The sequence below is a fragment of the Odocoileus virginianus genome, chromosome 7 (genome assembly GCF_023699985.2).
Source record: "Odocoileus virginianus isolate 20LAN1187 ecotype Illinois chromosome 7, Ovbor_1.2, whole genome shotgun sequence".
NCBI classification, from domain to species: domain Eukaryota; kingdom Metazoa; phylum Chordata; class Mammalia; order Artiodactyla; family Cervidae; genus Odocoileus; species Odocoileus virginianus.
Window position 1 is genome coordinate 59,004,410 of NC_069680.1, and position 18,480 is coordinate 59,022,889.

At 38.8% G+C, this 18,480-nt stretch overlaps 1 protein-coding gene across 1 annotated transcript in view; it reads left to right on the plus strand.

Moving 5' to 3' along the window:
* Positions 1-4,493: 4,493 nt before the first annotated feature.
* KIFBP (kinesin family binding protein) overlaps positions 4,494-18,480 on the plus strand; it is a 59,849-nt gene continuing 45,862 nt past the window's right edge. The window contains exons 1-2 of the mRNA XM_020869858.2: positions 4,494-4,991; positions 10,401-10,499. Coding sequence (XP_020725517.1) covers positions 4,566-4,991; positions 10,401-10,499 — 525 coding nt within the window. The 5' untranslated portion in view covers positions 4,494-4,565. The remainder of the gene's footprint in view (positions 4,992-10,400; positions 10,500-18,480) is intronic.

An 18,480-nucleotide genomic window follows, 5' to 3' on the forward strand; every position in this document is an offset into this window, starting at 1 on the left:
GTTTATCAAGTAGGACAGTGTACCTGTCCTTTAGGAGGAAATACTCAAGAGAGTAAGGGAGAAGATGAATGGGAATTTAACTTTACACGGCTTAGGACAACATGACTGACTGAATAAATGAAGCTAAAGTTTCTCCTGGGTCCCAGAGTTCAAACCATATTTATAAATGTATAATTCAACTACTGTACCGTTTAAATGGGCTTATTGGGCTAGCCTGGGAAATAATACCATTTTTACCATTTTCTACGGAGAAAGTATTTTCCAATTTATGTATCAGACAACTCAATGAACTTGTAAAAAACAACCAGTTTTTATGTTGGAACTATCTGTGCAGCAGTTTCTTTACAGTTGTACATAAAGTGTTTTTACTGTAAAATTGAGTTAATGTAAACAAATAGACCTTTATGCCATAATAAAGTTACTAGTACTTACTATATATGTTTTTGGTGACTTTTTTCCCTAAAATTGAAGCTTGGAATTTTTATTTTAAAAATAATAACTGATATAAATATCCAAACAGAAAAGCAAGTAAGTCACCATATATCCAACACATTTGTGAACATCTCTTCCAGGAATTCATTTACAAAACTGGAATCATTCCTTCAGTTTTTTGAATTGCTTTTCCCTCTAGGGCATGTGCATCTTTTTCTGTGTCTTCTTTTTTTTTTTTTTAGTTCTCTAACCAGGGATGGAACCCACACCCCCTGCAGTGGAAGTGTGGAATCTTAACCACTGGACCACCAGGTAAGGCCCTGTGCCATTTTTGATAACTATGCCATCTTACAGTATAAATATGCCACTATAAGATGGTCATGTTGGTTATTCTGTAAACAGCCCTAACATGAATGTTCTTGTTTAAATCTTTGTGTACTTAGCTGATTTCTCACCACTGTAGGATAAATCCTATAAAAGAATTGCAGGGTCAAAGTGAATGAATTTTGAATTTTGGTGCAAGTTGCTCTCCAAAGCAGTTCCAGTTTATGGTCCTACCCTCCACTCTAGGAGAGAAACCTGTTTCCCTGCAGCAGTAACACTAGTTGTTGGCTGCTTTTTGTCACTTTGCTAGGTGCATTACATGGATTTATTTACATCTTTTAATTGAGTGAGGATTAACATCTTTATTGGTCACTTGCATTTCTTGAAAAGACTTTATTTTGAACTAATTTTGTACTTAGATAAATGTTGCAAAAATAGAACAAAGTTTGTGTATACTCTCCACTCAGTTTCCACCAGTGTTAATAAATGTTTTCCATTATCATAGCACAATGAACAAAACCAATCTATTAACATGAAGGGTACCATCCCATAGATGCTTCCTTGAATCTAGCTTTTTTTGTCTTATCAGTATACCCTGGAAATCACATCCGTTCACAGAAATCTTTTGTTTTTACAACTGCATCATACTCCATTGTGTGGGTACACTATAGTTTATTCAACCCTTTTCTTATGAATGGGCACATAGGTTGTTTCCAGTATTTTTCAATTACAGTGCTGCAGTGAGAAATCTTGTTATATGTGTATTTATGTACTTTCAGAGGGGTATCTTCAGAGTAGATGCCTAGCAGTGGGATAGCTGAGTCAGAAGGTAAGTGCATATGTAGTTTTTGTTCTTTATTATCATGTATTGGCAAGGGGAATTCTAGAAGGGCAGTTTTTTTTCTTGGAATTTATTTTTTGAAGAAGCCAGGCCATTTGTTCTGTAGATTTTACCACATTCTGAATTCTACTGAGGCATCTCCCATCTGTCACTTAAGCTCCTTTTCCTCCTGTATCTATCTAATACATTGATAATTAGATTGCAACGTGTACCCAATGTCCAGTTGTCGCTCTTTTGATGTTAAGAGCAAGAAGTGATTGTTGCTTAAATCTCAGGTCACTGTGTTCTGGTGATCTGTACTCTATGCCACTCACTGGACAACTTCCACAGGGACTGCTCCTCTGGCAGCCAGAACTCTCGCATCTCAAGTTTCCTAGTCCCATGTCTTTGTGTTTCTCAGCTGTATCTATCTAAGGATTTATAAAAATCCTTTTGTTTTCATCTGTGCATGCGTTTTGCAAGGTCTTTAGAGGTTTGCACCAGGTGTCATGGTGGTTTGTTGAGCTCCTAGTGCAAGATAGTATTGCATAATGATCAAAAGTATGGGCTCTTGAGCAAAACTGCCTTATTGTATGTGACCTTTGGTAAATTATTAATCTCTCTAGACTTCAATTTCTAATCTGCAGAATGGGAATAATAATATCTCACAGAGTTGTTCTGAGGATTAGGTGATTTTAATATATAGAATGTTAGCTGGCTCATAGTAATGAGATACCAAATTAACCATGTGCGAATCACTTTCCTAGTCACAGATGTATACTGAGCACCTACTATGGTGATTACAGTAGTTTCCTTATGAGTCTTCCCACTTTTTCCGTTCAGTTTGTTTTCTAAATAATCCTGTTAAATCATATCTTGTCACTCCTTCAAAACCATCCCATCTCACACAGACTATCCAAACTCGCTATAGTGGCCTTATAAATGCTGCATAATCAGGTCCACACTACTTCTCTGACTTCATCTTCTATGGCTCTCTACATTCTCTCTACTCCAGCCAAGAAGTTTCCTTTTCCTTGAACACATAAGGCAGTCTCCTGTGTCAAAGCCTGTGTATTTGCTGTTCGTCTCTCTGGGATATCCTTCCTCCAATGTCTTCATGGCTCAATTTCTCACCTTCAGATCTTTACTCAAAGGACGACTTTTCAGGAAGGTCTTTCCTGACCACCATGTTTAAAAATAGCAACCTTGCCTCATTGGCTAACAGTCCATATCACCTTTGTTTCCATAACAACTTATATTACTGTGTGTATATGTGCTCAGTTGTGTCCAGCTCTTTGCAACCCCATGGACTGTAGCCCACCAGGCTACTCTGTTCATGGAATTTTCCAGGCAGGAGTACTGGAGTGGGTTGCCATTTCCTACTCCAGGGGAATCTTCCCAACCCAGGGATTGAATTGCGTCTGTTGAGTCTCCTGCATTGTCAGGTGGATTCTTTACTGTTGGGCCACCTGGATAGTTTAATGTCTTCCCTGTACTAGGGCAGAAAGTTTTTTAATTGCTGAATTCCAAGATCCTAGAACAGTGCCTGGCAAATTAACAGACATTTAAAATATTTCTCGAATGAACAAATTACTCATTTGAAGTGTTGTGGAAAATACACTGGTAGGAAGCTAAGTGGCAGCAAGAGTACCTGTTAAAATAATTCAAAAGATGATGGTCTAAACTACTAGAGATGAAAAGTAGACCAATGTAAGAGCTTTATAGAAGGTGGACTGGAGGTGGCTAGTGTTTAGTTTTACATTTGAGGATGAGAGAAGAAAGGAGAGTGAATGCAGGAAATCAGCTTTGTGTATAGTGGTGTCACTCACTGAGATGCAAAACAGGAGAACATTTTGGTGTGGGTGGGAAAGGAAATGTGAAGAGGAAACTTGGGTTCCAGTTTGAACATAATGATATACAGGAGTCAGTTGAACATCCAGGAGTGGTTTTTCCAGTTGGGAGATGAATATTACAGTGTATCTCCAGAGAGCCATCTGGCCTGGAGACAAGTTTTGGAAGTGAGCAGCCCATGCAACGGAAATCTTGGAAGTTTGTAAGATCTCCCCAGGACAGAGTTTAGGGAAGAATCCTGAGAAGCACCAGCATTTATAAAGGATAGAATCTGTAGAGATAAGATAATGTTATCACTTATGTTTTGCTTGAGAAAGGTGAAGTTTAAAAATTTTTAAGCTAATAAATTTGAAGCAGATCTGAGATTCAAACTTTGTGTCTGTGAGCTTCCAGAATCAGTGCTCCTTTGTGTATCTCAAAGCCTTGAATATACCCAGCTCTTATAAAACTTTCTCAGGAGGCAGGTCAGGTGGTCTGGTATTCCCATCTGTTGAAGAATTTTCCACAGTTTATTGTGATTCACACGGTCAAAGGCTTTGGCATAGTCAATAAAGCAGAAATAGATGTTTTTCTGGAACTCTCTTGCTTTTTCGATGATCCAGTGGATGTTGTCAATTTGATCTCTGCTTCCTCTGCCTTTTCTAAATCCAGCTTGAACATCTGGTAGTTCACAGTTCATGTATTGTTGAAGCCTGGCTGGGAGAATTTTGAGAATTACTTTACTGGATCCACTATGGGCTGGGTTATATACTAATGTCAAAACGTTTCTGCCTTTCAGCTTATAGCAATTAACGAGAGTAGTTACCTAGCTATGTTTGTAAACAACATTTCCTGGTGATCTGTTAGTCAATCGATATCACCAGTTAAGCAAGAGAGACGGAATTCCGCCCCCTGAGGGCGGGGCTGGGCTGGAAGTGGTAATGCCTTCGGACAGCTTCCTTTCCGTGACAACGGTTGCTGTGGTGACGACTACGCCTTCCCATTGGTCACTGCCAAGCATACTGCGGTTCCCCGGGAGTACGTTATTGGCTAGCGTTCCGCAATGCGCAGGCGCAGGGCTGTCGGGGCCGTAATTGAAGCGTCGCAAAACAGAAGGAAGGCGGGAGTCCCGATTGAAACCGAGGCTGACTAGGCCGCTATGGCGGATGCTCCGTGGGCCGAGATTCGTGAGAAATTCCAGACTGCGCTGGCCTTATCACGGGTGGAACTGCATAAAAACCCGGAGAAGGAACCGTACAAGTCTAAATACAGCGCCCGGGCGCTGCTGGAAGAGGTTAAGGCGCTATTGGGACCCGCTCCTGAGGACGAGGATGAGCGACCGCAGGCCGATGATAGCTTGGGCGCGGGGGAACACGCCTTGGGGTTGCCGGCTGAATTGGTGGAGGCCGAGGGGCCAGTCGCCCAGGGGGCAGTGAGGCGAGCGGTTATTGAGTTCCATCTCGGGGTGAACCACATTGACACCGAGGAGTTGTCGGCTGGGGAGGAGCATCTGGTGAAATGCCTGCGACTACTGCGCAAGTACAGACTGTCGCACGACTGCGTCTCCCTCTACATCCAGGCGCAGGTGAGAAAGATCCGGGCCCGCTGCTGTTGGCCGCAGGCCAGTGGGCGGAGAGGGGCCTCAACTCTTGCCGAGACCAAAGGCAAACGTAATAAGGCACAATTTGTCCCCACGTTTTCAAACCTCGGTGGTAAGCGGCTTCCAAATCCCCTCTCCTTCCTCTCCGCTTACTCCTCCTCCATCGCTTTGCTTCACTTGATTGTAGTCAAGGCATCGGTTACCCAAGACCCTCCTACATTGTAAATGCTCTTTCCAGCTCTCCACCTTTCCAAATCCAGTTCATTCTATTAAGAAAAACCCAAAGTAATTTGTTTCTTAATTTCAGGTCTCATGGAAATTGTAAAGAATAATCAGAGTGCATTCTTAATTTGAAATAAGATGTCTATCTTGCCATAGTCATTCGTTTGCTTCCCAGGGAATTCCTGCCCATTCTTCAAAACCGATTTCAAGATTCGCTTCATAGTTTTAGTAACTTTCTTTGGATCATTGTATTCTGAACTGACTTCCTCCTAGTACGTTTGATTTCTTGTAATACTTATTGTTTCGTATTTCTATGGTGCTTGGTTTATTAAGAAATCAATCTGACATTCTCGTTGGGAACGTAACAGTTCAGAATACAAATATGTATGAACTTTTGTGTCACGTACTTTGCTTAAGTTAGTTCACAAACCCTTACATTCAGTAGTTCCAGTTCCTAGTATATGTGATCCAGGGAACATTTACCTCAGTTGATCTTAGGGTAAGTAGGTCTCAAAGTTAAAAAGGACATTGTATAGGACATATTCTGTTATCATGGCCTTATTAAATTAAAAGCTACATAATAACAGGAACTATATCTCTTTTTTGCTCATTATTTGTAATTTCAGTCCTTGGCACACAAAAGACCATTCTAAATCATTTGTTTGTTGAGTGGATGAATGATCTAATGATATCCATAAGATGTTGAATTCAAACAAAATCTCAATTATTTGAAATTTTCTTCAACCATTTGGCTTCCTAAGATCTTAATGAACATTTAAAAAATTCCTTTGATATCTCAAAAATAAAAACCTTCCTTATTGTAATATAGATCTCCAGAATTTACTGTACTTTTGTGACTTTTAATGTGCATGTTCTTAAATATATTAATATCTGAAATCAGGATCCATCTTACAGCTGACTGATTTTATGTCAAAATTTACTTGGCAGTGTTTTCTTGTTGATACATAAAATAATTATGTATTAAAAATTTTAACATCTTACATTCAGTGATTTACAGTATTTTGAATAGCCAGCTTTTTCTGAAGGGTGAATTATTAGAGATATTTTTACTAAAACCAGGAACAAAATCTTAATTAGACGTTCTGGCCATTGCAATAATATAGAAAGCAAAAAACAGTATCAGTCTTTTAAAATAAAAATCATTTTTTTTAATGTGATTTATGTATACCTAAAAACCTAAAGTCATCAACTATAAAAGTCTTAGAACTGTTTGATAAAACAGAAGGTTAACAAAACAAAACCAGGAGGTTATATGGTAAATATATAATATCAGTAGTATTCTGTATATAAGCAATAATTTGTTAAAAGTGTTATTTTTAGAAATTGCATTTACAAAGGGCAGGATAATAGAACTGATGATGTTGAAAGGAATGATGTACCATGTTCCTCCATGGCAAGAGTGTTCAGGTTTGGCTTATGCTAGTCTGTTTCTGAAGTCTACTGCTCAGCTGATCTATTTATTACATGGGCCTTTTATTACATTTAATATTTGCTTTGATGAGAGATGACCTTACTAATAATAAAGCAAACTGAAAGGATGGAATAGGATAATTGTATCACATTGGCAGAGATTATTAAAGATATTGATTGCATTCATTGTTGGAGAAACTATGAGGAGATGGATACTGTCCATTAGCATAATTGTTGGTGGAAATATAAATCTGTAGAACTTTCTGGAGATCAGTAGGTATCTGAGTCAAGACTTTGACTTAAAAATTTCCTGTGAGTATTCTAAAAGAGTACTGAGACAGGTATGCATAGGTCTGTTAACATGGATGTTTGTCATATCATTGTTAATTTAAAAAAGAAAAGAAAATAAACATTAGTGAGTAGCTCTATAATTAAATAAGTACTGGTCCATCCATATAGAAGAGCAGTATGCAGCCTTTAGAAATGATTTATGTTTGTTCACCAAAATATCATTACTAAGAGGAGAGAGAAGACTCTGAGGCATGCTTGGAATTATGTAGAGTGATTCCATTTTGGTAGATGACTACCTGTGTGTTTGTGTTTGTATAAGAAAAAGTTTGAAAGTATCAGTTCATGGGAATTTATGAGTTTCTGACTGCTTTGTTCCAATCTGGTGTCTGCTTCCTGGGAAATTATTGATACACAGGACCTGGACCCACATTAGATTATCAAGAGAGGCTATCCCCCTTCTACCTTCTCCAGAAGAATGTGTTTTTCTCCAGTTAGCTGTCAGAAATATACACTTGCATTATCATGCTGAGCAAAATTTAACTTGACAAATTAGTAGGTTGTTCTCCCCACTACCAGGACATATATAAGGAGGACCTCAGCTTTACTGAGGTACAGCTGACATATAATATAGTAAACAGCACATATCTAAGTATATAATTTGCTGAATTTCGACATCTCCATGTTCCCATGAAACAATCACGGCAGTCACAGTAATGATCATATCCGTCACCACTAGAAGTTTCTTTGTGCACGTGCATTTGTAATTCCTCGCCCACTCCTGTATTCTCTTCTCTTCTTGCCCTCCTCCCCCACATTTTCTAGAATTTCATAATGGACTTGTATGGTCTATACCCTTCTTTTGTCTGACTTCTTTAACTCATCATCTCATTTCATTGCTGCAACGGAGATAATCTTTTTTTTTTTTTTTCTTTTGCCTGTTAGTACGGTGAATTGCATTGATTGATTTTTCTAATGTTAGGCCATCCTTTCTTTCCTGTGGTAAACTCCACTTGGAGTTTTTGCCAAGCCAAACTTGGGTCACATATTACTCTTTTTATGTAGTGTTGGACAGAATTTGCTAAAATTTTGTTAGTATTTTTTGTATCTTTGTTCATGAAGGATATCAGTCTGTAGTTTCTTGTTATGTCTTTGGTATAGAGGAACTGTTTTTTCCTCTTTGTTTTTCTGTATGAATTTGTGTAGACTTGGTATTATTTTTACCTTACATATTTGGTAGAATTCACTAGTAGTACTTTTTTAGCTGTTTTTGATTCAGTTTTTTCCCTTATCTATTCTGTTACCCCAAGGGCAAGAACATGGTGATGCTCTGTAAATGATACAGTACTTTCTGATGTATTATGGGATTTATATTGTAAAAATAATTAGCATATCAAAAAAGTTACCTCTGTGGAGGAAACACTGAAATAAAACATTAACACTATTTTGAAAAGTCAGGTCAGTTTTAGATCCCTTGCATGGTCCTTGACTTCAGGACCTCAGTAAGTTATGGTTCAGAAGAAAAACCTGTGTCATTTCTAGACACACTCTAGGTCTCTACTTGGTTTCAGATTTATCACACATCAGAGTTGGTGCTTTCTGTGGTAGAGCCTACCCTGGATCTAGCAGCCTAAATGCATCACCATCCCATCTAAAAAGAGTAAATGTGGCTAACCAGTTCCTGGTAATAGGTGCTTCTCTAGTTAGGTACAATCTGCTGGGTTTGGGCTGGTTGGAATCATGGCCAAATGGAGTGTCTCAGACGAAAAATGAATTGACTTAGGGAGTGAGAAAAGGTGACTTGTGGATTCATTTCTAAATTGAAGAAAAGAGTTTGAAGGCAAATGATATTCTCTTGAGGCCGGATGGGCAGAATAATCATTAAATTAGTACTGAGTCTTTAAGCTTCCCCAGGGTACTGCAAAGAAATACAGAGGAGAGAATTGCCCAATCTCAATAATTTATCACTATAACCTACCTGCAGCTCTAGACACTGAGAACTTATCAAGTCACTTAAACCCCCCCCCCCCCCAAACTATAGAATAGGTATACTATGTAAAGCCATATAGGACCAGAGGTCTGTGTTCCAGGTCAGCAATCATATTACCTCTAAACTGTAGGATTTTGAAACATTTTTTTGTGTCTGTCACATGCCCCTTTTGCAGTCTGATGAAGCCAGTATTTCATGAAACAGAATAATGATTTTAAATGTATAAAATAAAATGTAGAGGGTTGCAAAAGAAACCAGTAATATTGAAGTTATCAAAATATTTTTAAAAACAAATGTATGATATAGTGATATATAAGGTTCCTTATGAGTCCATTAAATAACATCTATTTTTAAATATAATTTTAAAATATTATTGAATACTAATGATGGTTTAAGATATCTATGAGCTATAATACAAAGATTTTTTTCACTTCTATAGACCACAAAATCCCAGGTAGTGTAACTGTTACATTTTGTTTACTGCCTTCATAACTGGAAAAAAAAAATGCTAAATTTTAAGAGGGTATAGTGAAAATGACTTTGTAATGTTTCCCCATCCATATTCATAGACTGAATTCTCTTCCTGGGTAACTTTTGGGTTCTTGGGCCAAGATTAAAAATTTGCTTTAAAAACATTGTTTCCTTATCTTGTTCCCTTCCCTGGGGAAAGCAAAAGATGGTAGAAGCCCAGCCTCAGATGAATCCCTGTTCTGGAAAGACTGTCCTGAGGGTTGGGAGGTTGACTAATCCCATTGTCTAAGCAGGAGCTAGTCTTCAGGACAGGCCTGATTTGCTATGATCAAAGAGTTGTGTAGCAGGTGGAGAACTGACTTAGTTTTTAAAATGTAACATTGTACCCCCAAATTTAGTAGCTTGAAACTTAATTACTGAAATAACAGGAATCAGGCTGGCTTGGCCTAGCTCAAGGTCTGTCATCAGATTATTGGCCTGCTGGGGCTGCTCTGGAAGGCTCAGCTAGAGAATCCAAGCTCGCTGTGTGGCTGTGGGCGGGATTCGTACAGGCTGTTGGTTTGAGGCCCTGACTGTTGACTTCCCTTAGTTCCTTGACACCATAATGTGGCGCAAAATATGGCATTTGGCATCCCTCAAAGGGAACAGCAAGAGGGAGCACCCAAAATGGAACCACAGTGTTTTGTAACTTGGTGTTGGAGGGGACCATCCATCACTGTTGCCATGTTCTGTTTGTTAGAGGCAAGTCACTAAATCTAGCCCAGACTTAAAGGGAAGAGATTGTACAAGGGTATGAACACCAGAAGGCAGGAATCATTGGGAAACCCAATTTAGTGACTGCCTCCTGTGACATAAGGACAATAGTATTATGAATAATCAATTCACTGTTAATCAGACACTAGTACTATTTAGGTAGGCATTGACTTTGAAACTATGAAAACTACTTTATTGGAAAATTTATACTGTCATTTTTTTCTCTTTTTATTTTCCAGAATAACCTGGGTATCTTGTGGTCTGAAAGAGAAGAAATTGAAACTGCACAAGCTTATCTAGAATCATCAGAAGCTCTATATAATCAGTATATGAAAGAGGTATGTTGCATATCAGATAAATTTTAATCTTTGATTGAAACTAGTCAAGAATTGATGTTAAGAATTCCTCATTCATAATATTACAGTATGACTTTTCAGTGTGCTTTGAGATGTCTTTATACAACTGTCCATGTGGTCACCTAATAGTTAAAATTATTTAATATTTTTTATTAAGGACTTTAGCATTCTTAAAAATTATCCTTGGATAAAGTCTAATGGATGCCTTAATCCAAGTATAACTGTGTAAGAAATATTCTAATATCCTGAAATACTGATATTTGCAAAATTTCTATTTTGATTTCTACTGAGGATAGCAGTGCTTAAAGGAAAGCAAACAGCTATCAGTACTTAAGCAAAATATCTGAAATTTTGGAGGCACTTGTTCTCAAGTTTCAGCATGTATCAGAATCACCTGGAGAACTTGTTAAAATACAGTGCTCACCCCGAGACTCTGAGTGAGTAGGTCTGGGTTGGGACCTTTTTAACCAGGTGCCAGGTGCTACTGCTGCTACTGGTTTGGCTACTGCACTTTGAGAAGCACTGCTTCAGGGCAGTGATTTTCAGTAACTTTATTTTCTTGAATTGTAAAACCCTTCTGAAATACAATATGTCAAAATTGATAAATCCACTCTGGTTAAACAGGTCAGAAGAACGCTGAGCCCAATGCACTACAGATACCTTCTTCCCTCCCCGCTGTGGTAGCATAAGAGGCACTGTGGAACTCGTTCTAGGGTTCTAGGGAGCGACGGTTGAAAACTTTTGCTTTAGAGGCTCACCGTCCTACAGAAGTGACCTTTGTAACACCTCTGTGTTGCCGATCATTTCCTTAATAAATTTTATGTGCCCCTTGGCATTCTGGAGGAGGCCGTACATGTTTTGTAGGGCAGGGAGGTCAATAGGAAATCTCTGTACGTTCTACTCAGCTTACTGTGAACCTGACACTGCTCTAAAAAGTGAAGTCTATTACAAAAAAATATTGGCAGTCTTTTGAAATTAAAATGGATTTAGTTAATTTTGTCCTGAGGCTATGTGTAGCAGTTTTGGAAATAACCAGGTATTTTGAGGTTTTTTTCAAACTCAAGGTTAAGAATCAATGTTTTACCAGTTTCACTAATGATTCATATATTGCTAAATTCAGTAGTAAATTCTTAGTCTTCATCTTATTTGAGCATTTGGCATAGTTACTCAGTCTGGACTCTGGCTCAGTTGAATAGTCTTTCTTCTTTGACATACTTCTTTCATACCAAGTTGTATTTTTATTTATTTTTGGCTGCGCTGGGGCTGGGTCTTCGTTGCTGCCCGAGGGCTTCCTATGGTTGCCGTGCATAAGCTTCTCACTGCGGTGGCCTCTCGTTGCAGAGCATGGGCTCCAGGGTGGGCTCCGTAGTTGTGGCCCACAGGCTCAGTTGCTGGGCAGCATCTTCCCAGACCAGGGATTGAACCCATGTCTTCTGCAGTGGAAGGTAGACTCTTAACCACTGGACCACCAGGGAAGTCTGACTACTCCTTTTATTTAGCTTCCAAATGTTTGTTGTTCCTTCTTCTCAGTTCTTGTTGCTTCATCTTTATATCCCCAACCTCTAAACAGTGGGGTACCCAGAGTTCAGTGTGTTTGGGTGTCTCTTTCCGTCTACATTCACTTCTTTGTTCTAACTACCATCTCTATACTGATGACTCCCAAATTATCTCCCCAGTCTGTTCCTCTCTAATTCCAAACTTGTCTGTCCATCTGCTGATTTGACACTTGCACTTTTTATGAGGTAGGTAGGTATCTCTAAAACTACTGCCTAACATTGAGCTTCTGATACCTTCCCCTTCCTACCTTGCTTGCTATGAACACCAGTTTCTTTCATGAATTGTTGAGGCCTGAAACCTTGGAGACTTCTCTCCTACTCACAGTCTCAGCAGATTCTCTTGGCTTTACTTTTATTTTTTAATATTTATTTATTTATTTGGCTGTGCTGGGTCTTAGTTGCGGGACTTGGGATCTTAGATCTTTGTTGTGGCGTGTGGAATCTTTTGTTGTGGCGTGTGGAATCTTTTGTTGTGGCATGCGAATCTAGTTCTCCAACCAGGGGCCTAATCCAAGCCTCCTGCGTTGGGAGCGTGGAGTCTTAAACACTGGATCACTGAGGAAGTCCCTTTGGCTTTACTTTTAAATTAGGTCTAGAATCAGTCAATTGAGTCGCTAAGTCGTGTCTGACTCTTTGTGACCGCATGGACTGCAGCATGCCTGGCTTCTCTGTCCATCACCAACTCCTGGAGCTTGCTCAGACTCAGGTCCATTCAATCAGTAATGCCATCAAACCATCTCATCCTTTGTCATTTCCTTCTTCTGCCTTCAATTGTTCCCAGCATCAGGGTCTTTTCCAATGAGTCAGTTCTTCGCATCAGGTGGCCATCAAAGTATTGGAGCTTCAGCTTCAGCATCAGTTCTTCCAATGAATATTCAGGAGTGATTTCCTTTAGGATGGACTGGTTGGATCTTCTTGCAGTCCACGGGACTCTCAAGAGTCTTCTCCAACACCGCAGTTCAAAAGCCTCAATTCTTCGGCGCTCAACTTTCTTTACGGCCCAACTCTCACATCCACAAATGACCACTGGAAAAACCATAGCTTTGACTAGACGGACCTTTGTTGGCAAAGTAATGTCTAGAATCAGACCACTGCTATCACCATCATCTCTTGCTGTAACCTTCTTGTTGGTCTTCCTGCTCTTATGCCCCCTTCAGTCTCTTCTCAGCCCTGTTCAAAGGTAAATCAGATCACATCACTCCTTTCCTCAGATTTTCAGTGGTTTTCCCATCCTACTCAGTAGACTCTGAAGACCCGTGAAAACCTCCAAGTTCTTTATCTGATCTGGCTACATTACTTCTCTAATTTCATCCACTGTTCTCCCCTGTCTCATTCTGTTCTAGCCACACTGGCCTTGCTGTTCCTAAAACACACCAGATAAGCTCCCGACTCAGGACGCCTGCACTTGTGTTTCCTCTGCTAATACCGCTCTTCCCCTAGACACCTGTCTGGGTCGCTCCCTCAGTTTCTTCGGATCTTGACTCTCATGTCTCCCATCCAGTGAGGACTCACTGGCTACTCACCTCACACTGCACACCAACCCTCCCTAACACTTCCTGCCCTGCCCCCGCTTTCCTGCTTTTTTTGCTTTGCACTTGTCACTAACATATTATTCATTTTAATATGTTATTTATCACCCATCTTCAGTACTAGAAGGTATGCTCCAGGATGACAAGGATATTTTTGCTATTGTATTCACTGCAGCATCTAGAACAATATCTATTTCTTGATAACCAGTGAGTGATATTTTACCTTGTTCATCCAGATCAACCAAAAAAGGAATGGTGTTACTACTATGTGAATGCTTGAATGAATTTAATAGAGAGTTTCAGTTTAAAAATGTATAAACTAGTGTTTAGTTGGAGAAGTTTGATTGCTTATATGGTTTTCTACTTGTTTGGTATCAATCAGTAATTAATAATTTTAAATAAAATATTTCATAAATTGACCTAATTAATAGTGGCAGGTTAGAATGCCATTTTTTAAAAATCTATGCATTCAAAATATAGTTGTAGATAATGGAGAGATCTAAACAAAGTGAGGAATCATTGAATTTGAAGATAGGAAAGCAGATAATAAAGTAGTTAATGCAGAGTCACTGAAAATATGCTGTGTACATCCAGTGATTGCAGAATGGTTAAATAAATCATGATCCTGTCTTAGCAAGGCAATATAATGTAGCCATTAAAATGATAGAAGTATTTGGATCATCAGTATATGGAAAATGTGTTTAACGTGTACACTGTGATTACAACTATATTAACATTTTTTCTTGTAAGGCCCTGTAAAGATGAACTAGATGATATAACTAATAAAACTAATGTTTTAGTTTTAGAAGATGCAACTAATAAAGACTAATATTTGTTGAGTGCTTAAGCAGACTACCTTTTATTCTCATAACAACACTATGAAAGAAATACTGTTATTCCCATTTATAAGTAAGGAATTTGTGATTCAGTGAGATTAGCATATACTGTGTGACACAATCAGAATTTAAGTGTGGTTTGTCTGATCCCAAACTCTTGTTCTTTGTCATGCTGCTTTCCAAGGTGATATATTAGTTACTGTATTAAAATAAAAGGATTCTTTTTCTCCATAAAATTGCTCTAATATAAAATAATAAAAAAGAAAATGCGTTCTGTAGTTCTGAAGAGTTATTTATTAGCAGGTTTTGGGTGGTGGTGGTTGAAGAGACACAGTCTTATAAGCCAGAAGGATTTTATTTTATTATTACTGATTTTGGACATTACCATACATACCAGTTTTTTTTTCTTTTGGCTGCACTGGATCTTTGCTGCAGTGTGTGGGCTCTTTGTTGCAGTGTACGGGGGCTTCTCTAGTTGTGGCTAGTATGGGCTCAGTGGTCCCACGTTAAGTGGGATCTTAGTTCCCCAACCAGGGATTGAACCTGCATCCTCTGCATTGAAAGGCAGATTCTTAACCACTGGACCACCAGGGAAGGTCCTGCAGAGGAATTTATTTTTTTTTTCTTCTGCAGAGGAATTTTAAACATTCATTCATTGATTTATTTCCAGATTTGAGATACAATTGACATATAATTTGTGTAAGTTTAAGACGCACAGGGTAATGATTTGATTCACAGATATATTGAAAATGATTACCATAACAGGATTGATTGACATCTCCATCACCTCATAAAGTTACCTTTCTTTTTATTTGTTTTTGTGGTGAGAATATTTAAGGTTTACCATCTTAGCAACTTTCGAGTATACAATACAGTATTATTAACTATAGTCAACATGCTATACATTAGATCCCCAGAACTTTCTTATAACTTGAAGTTTGTACCCTTTGCCAAACATTTCCCCATTTCTCCCATCACCTCAGCCCCTGGCAACCACCATTCTATTCTGTTTCTAGGAGTTCACTCTTTTTTTTCTTTTTTTTTAAGATTCCACATATCAATGATGCTATCCAGTATTTGGAAGATGACCATTTTATAAGCATGTCAGTCATTATAAAATTGCTACAAAAAGTCTCCCGATGTATTCTTACACCACTGGTATATGAAGTTCTGATCTCCTTCACATATTTTCCTTACATAGATTTAAAAAAATTCTTTGCTAATATAGGCAAAATGTCTCATTTTTAACTTGAATTTCCTTGATTAAAATGATAATTAAAAAATATTTTCATTTTTGTATTTTCTCTTTTGAAAGTGCATATTTTTTACACTTACTCAATTTTTGTGTTTTCTTGCTGATTTGTTTGCTCTTTTATGTTAAAGCTTTTTGAGTTATCATTGACATATAACATTAGTTGAAGGTGTACAACATTATGATTCAGTATATGTATATATTATGAAATGATCATAGTAAGCCTGATTAGTATTCGTCACCACACATTTTTAGAATTTTTTTCTTGTGATGAGAATTTTAAGATCTACTCTCTTAGCAACTTTCAGATGTATAACAGAATTAAAAAATTTTGTTGGAGTATAGAATATTTATATGTTGTGTTGGTTTCAGGTATACAGCAAAGTAACTCAGTCACCCAGACACATGCATCCACACGGCTTTAGGTTCTTCCCGGTGTGGGCCGTTGCGGAGTATTCGGTAGAGGTCTCCGTGCTGTACAGTAGATTGTCAGGTTGCTGGTTTGGGAAATGCCCACAGGGCGGCTGAATTTCTTCACGCCCAACTCTTCTTGTTGCAATGACTAGAGCCTTAGGGGAATTCCTTTTCCCAGATTGTAAATTAGAGTGAAATGTGCCAGAATAAACACCCAAAAGTTTGTGTCTCAAAACTCCCTGTTTTTTTAAATTGAATACATATTTCTTAGTGATGTAAACTTGGTACCATGTAAACATGGTATTTGTTCTAGGTTTACAGAGTCTTCTTCAGTTAAATACACATTTATGTATTCATCTTCAGTTTCGTTTCACATACAGATGATTAAAGACTGCTTAGTACACCCCTCTTGCCATATAGTAAACCTTTGTTGACTATCTGTTTCATATGGATTAGTGTGTATAGGTTAATCAAAACCTCGTAATTTATCCTATCCAGCACCTTTCTTCTTGGTAACTGTTAAGTTTGTTTTTGAAGTTTGAATGTCTGTTTCACTTTTGCAAATTAGTGCATTGGTGTCAATTTTTTTTTAACCTATTCCACCTACAAGTAATATCATATTATATCTTTCTTTCTCTGAATTACTTCACCTACTAAACTTATGTACAAGTCCATAGGTCACTGCAAATAGCATCATTTCATATGTTTTTTCATGGTGAGTCATATTTGATTCTGTGCATGTGTCAGTTCTTTATCCATCCATCTGTCTGGCATTTCAGTGGCCTCCATGACTTGGCTGTTGCACATAGTGCTGCAGTATATGTTTGGGTGCGTTTTTCAGAGTCTGGTTTGCTGCGCACATACTCTTAAGAGTGTGATCACCAGGTCATAGGGTGGCTGTGTTTCTACCTTTGAAAGGCACTATTATAGTATACTCTCTAGTGGCTGTTAGCATCAGAGGGTCCCCTTTTCTTAACTCTGTTGTAGCTGTTATTGTCTGTAGACCTCTTGATTATGACCGTTTTGATTGATGTGACGGGATACCTTGTTGAACTTCTGGTTTGCATGTCTCTAATAAATCATCATAATGCGCCTATTTCTGGATGCTTTTTTTTTAATGCTGAGTTGGACTTCTCTGTTAAAATTGTCTTCTTGAACGTGTGCCCTGTGTTTAATTCTTTTTGCTTGCTTGTGTGTGTGTATGTGTGTTAGTTGCTTAGTTGTCTCTGACTCTTTGCAACCCCATAGACTGTAGCCCATGAGGCCCCTCCGTCCATGGCATTCTTCAGGCAAGAACACTGGAGTGGGTTGCCATTTCCTTCTCCAAAAGAACTACAGAAAGAAAGAAAGTGAAGTTGCTCAATCGTGTCTGACTCATTGCGACCCCATGAACTGTAGCCAAGCAGGCTCCTCCATCCATGGAATTTTCCAGGCAAGAGTACTGAAGTGGGTTGCCATTTCCTTCTCCATTTTGCTTGCTTACTCCTGGAAATTTTGGAGGGCAGGTATGAGAGTTGGATTATAAAGAAAGCTGAGTGCCGAAGAATTGAGGCTTTTGAACTGTGGTGTTGGAGAAGACTCTTGAGACTGTCTTGGACTGCAAGGAGATCAAACCAGTCAATCCTCAAGGAAATCAGTCCTGAATATTCATTGGAAGGACTGATGCTGAAGCTGAAACTCTGATACATTGGCCATCTGATGCGAAGAACTGACTCAAGAAAAGATCCTGATGCTGGGAAAGATTGAAAACAGGAGGAGAAGGGGACGACAGAGGATGAGATGGCTTGATGGTGTCACCGACTCAATGGACTTGAGTTTGCGCAAGCTCCGGGAGTTGGTGATGGACAGGGAGGCCTGGCGTGCTGCAGTCCATGGGGTGGCAAAGAGTCAGATGCGGCTGAGCGACTGAACTGAACTGAGTTCTCGTAGGCAGTAGATTTCAGGTTGCTGTTGTGGGAAGTGTCCACAAGGCAGCGCATTTCTTCATGCCCAGCTCCGGTTACCCAGGCTTGCCAAGAGAGCCTTAGTGCAAGTCCGACTTTGGGGTTGTAAGTTAGAGTGCAGCGTGCCAGAAGAGGCACCCCGAAATTTATCTCTCATTATGTCTTTTATTTATTTATTTTTGGTGCAACTTGGAAATACATGTTGTGTGTGTTGTATCGTATAGAATCATTTCCTATTATACACGCACATTTATCTCCACGTTTGGATTCTTTATGATACAGGTTAATACAGAGTGTTGAGTAGACCTCCTTTGGTAGATACTGCTCTTTGTTGATTGTCTGTTTTGTAGGAAATAGATTGAATTTGTTCATCCCAAGCTTCTGAATTATTCCTTCCATGCTTCTTTCTTCTTTGGTAAGAAGATGTGCATGG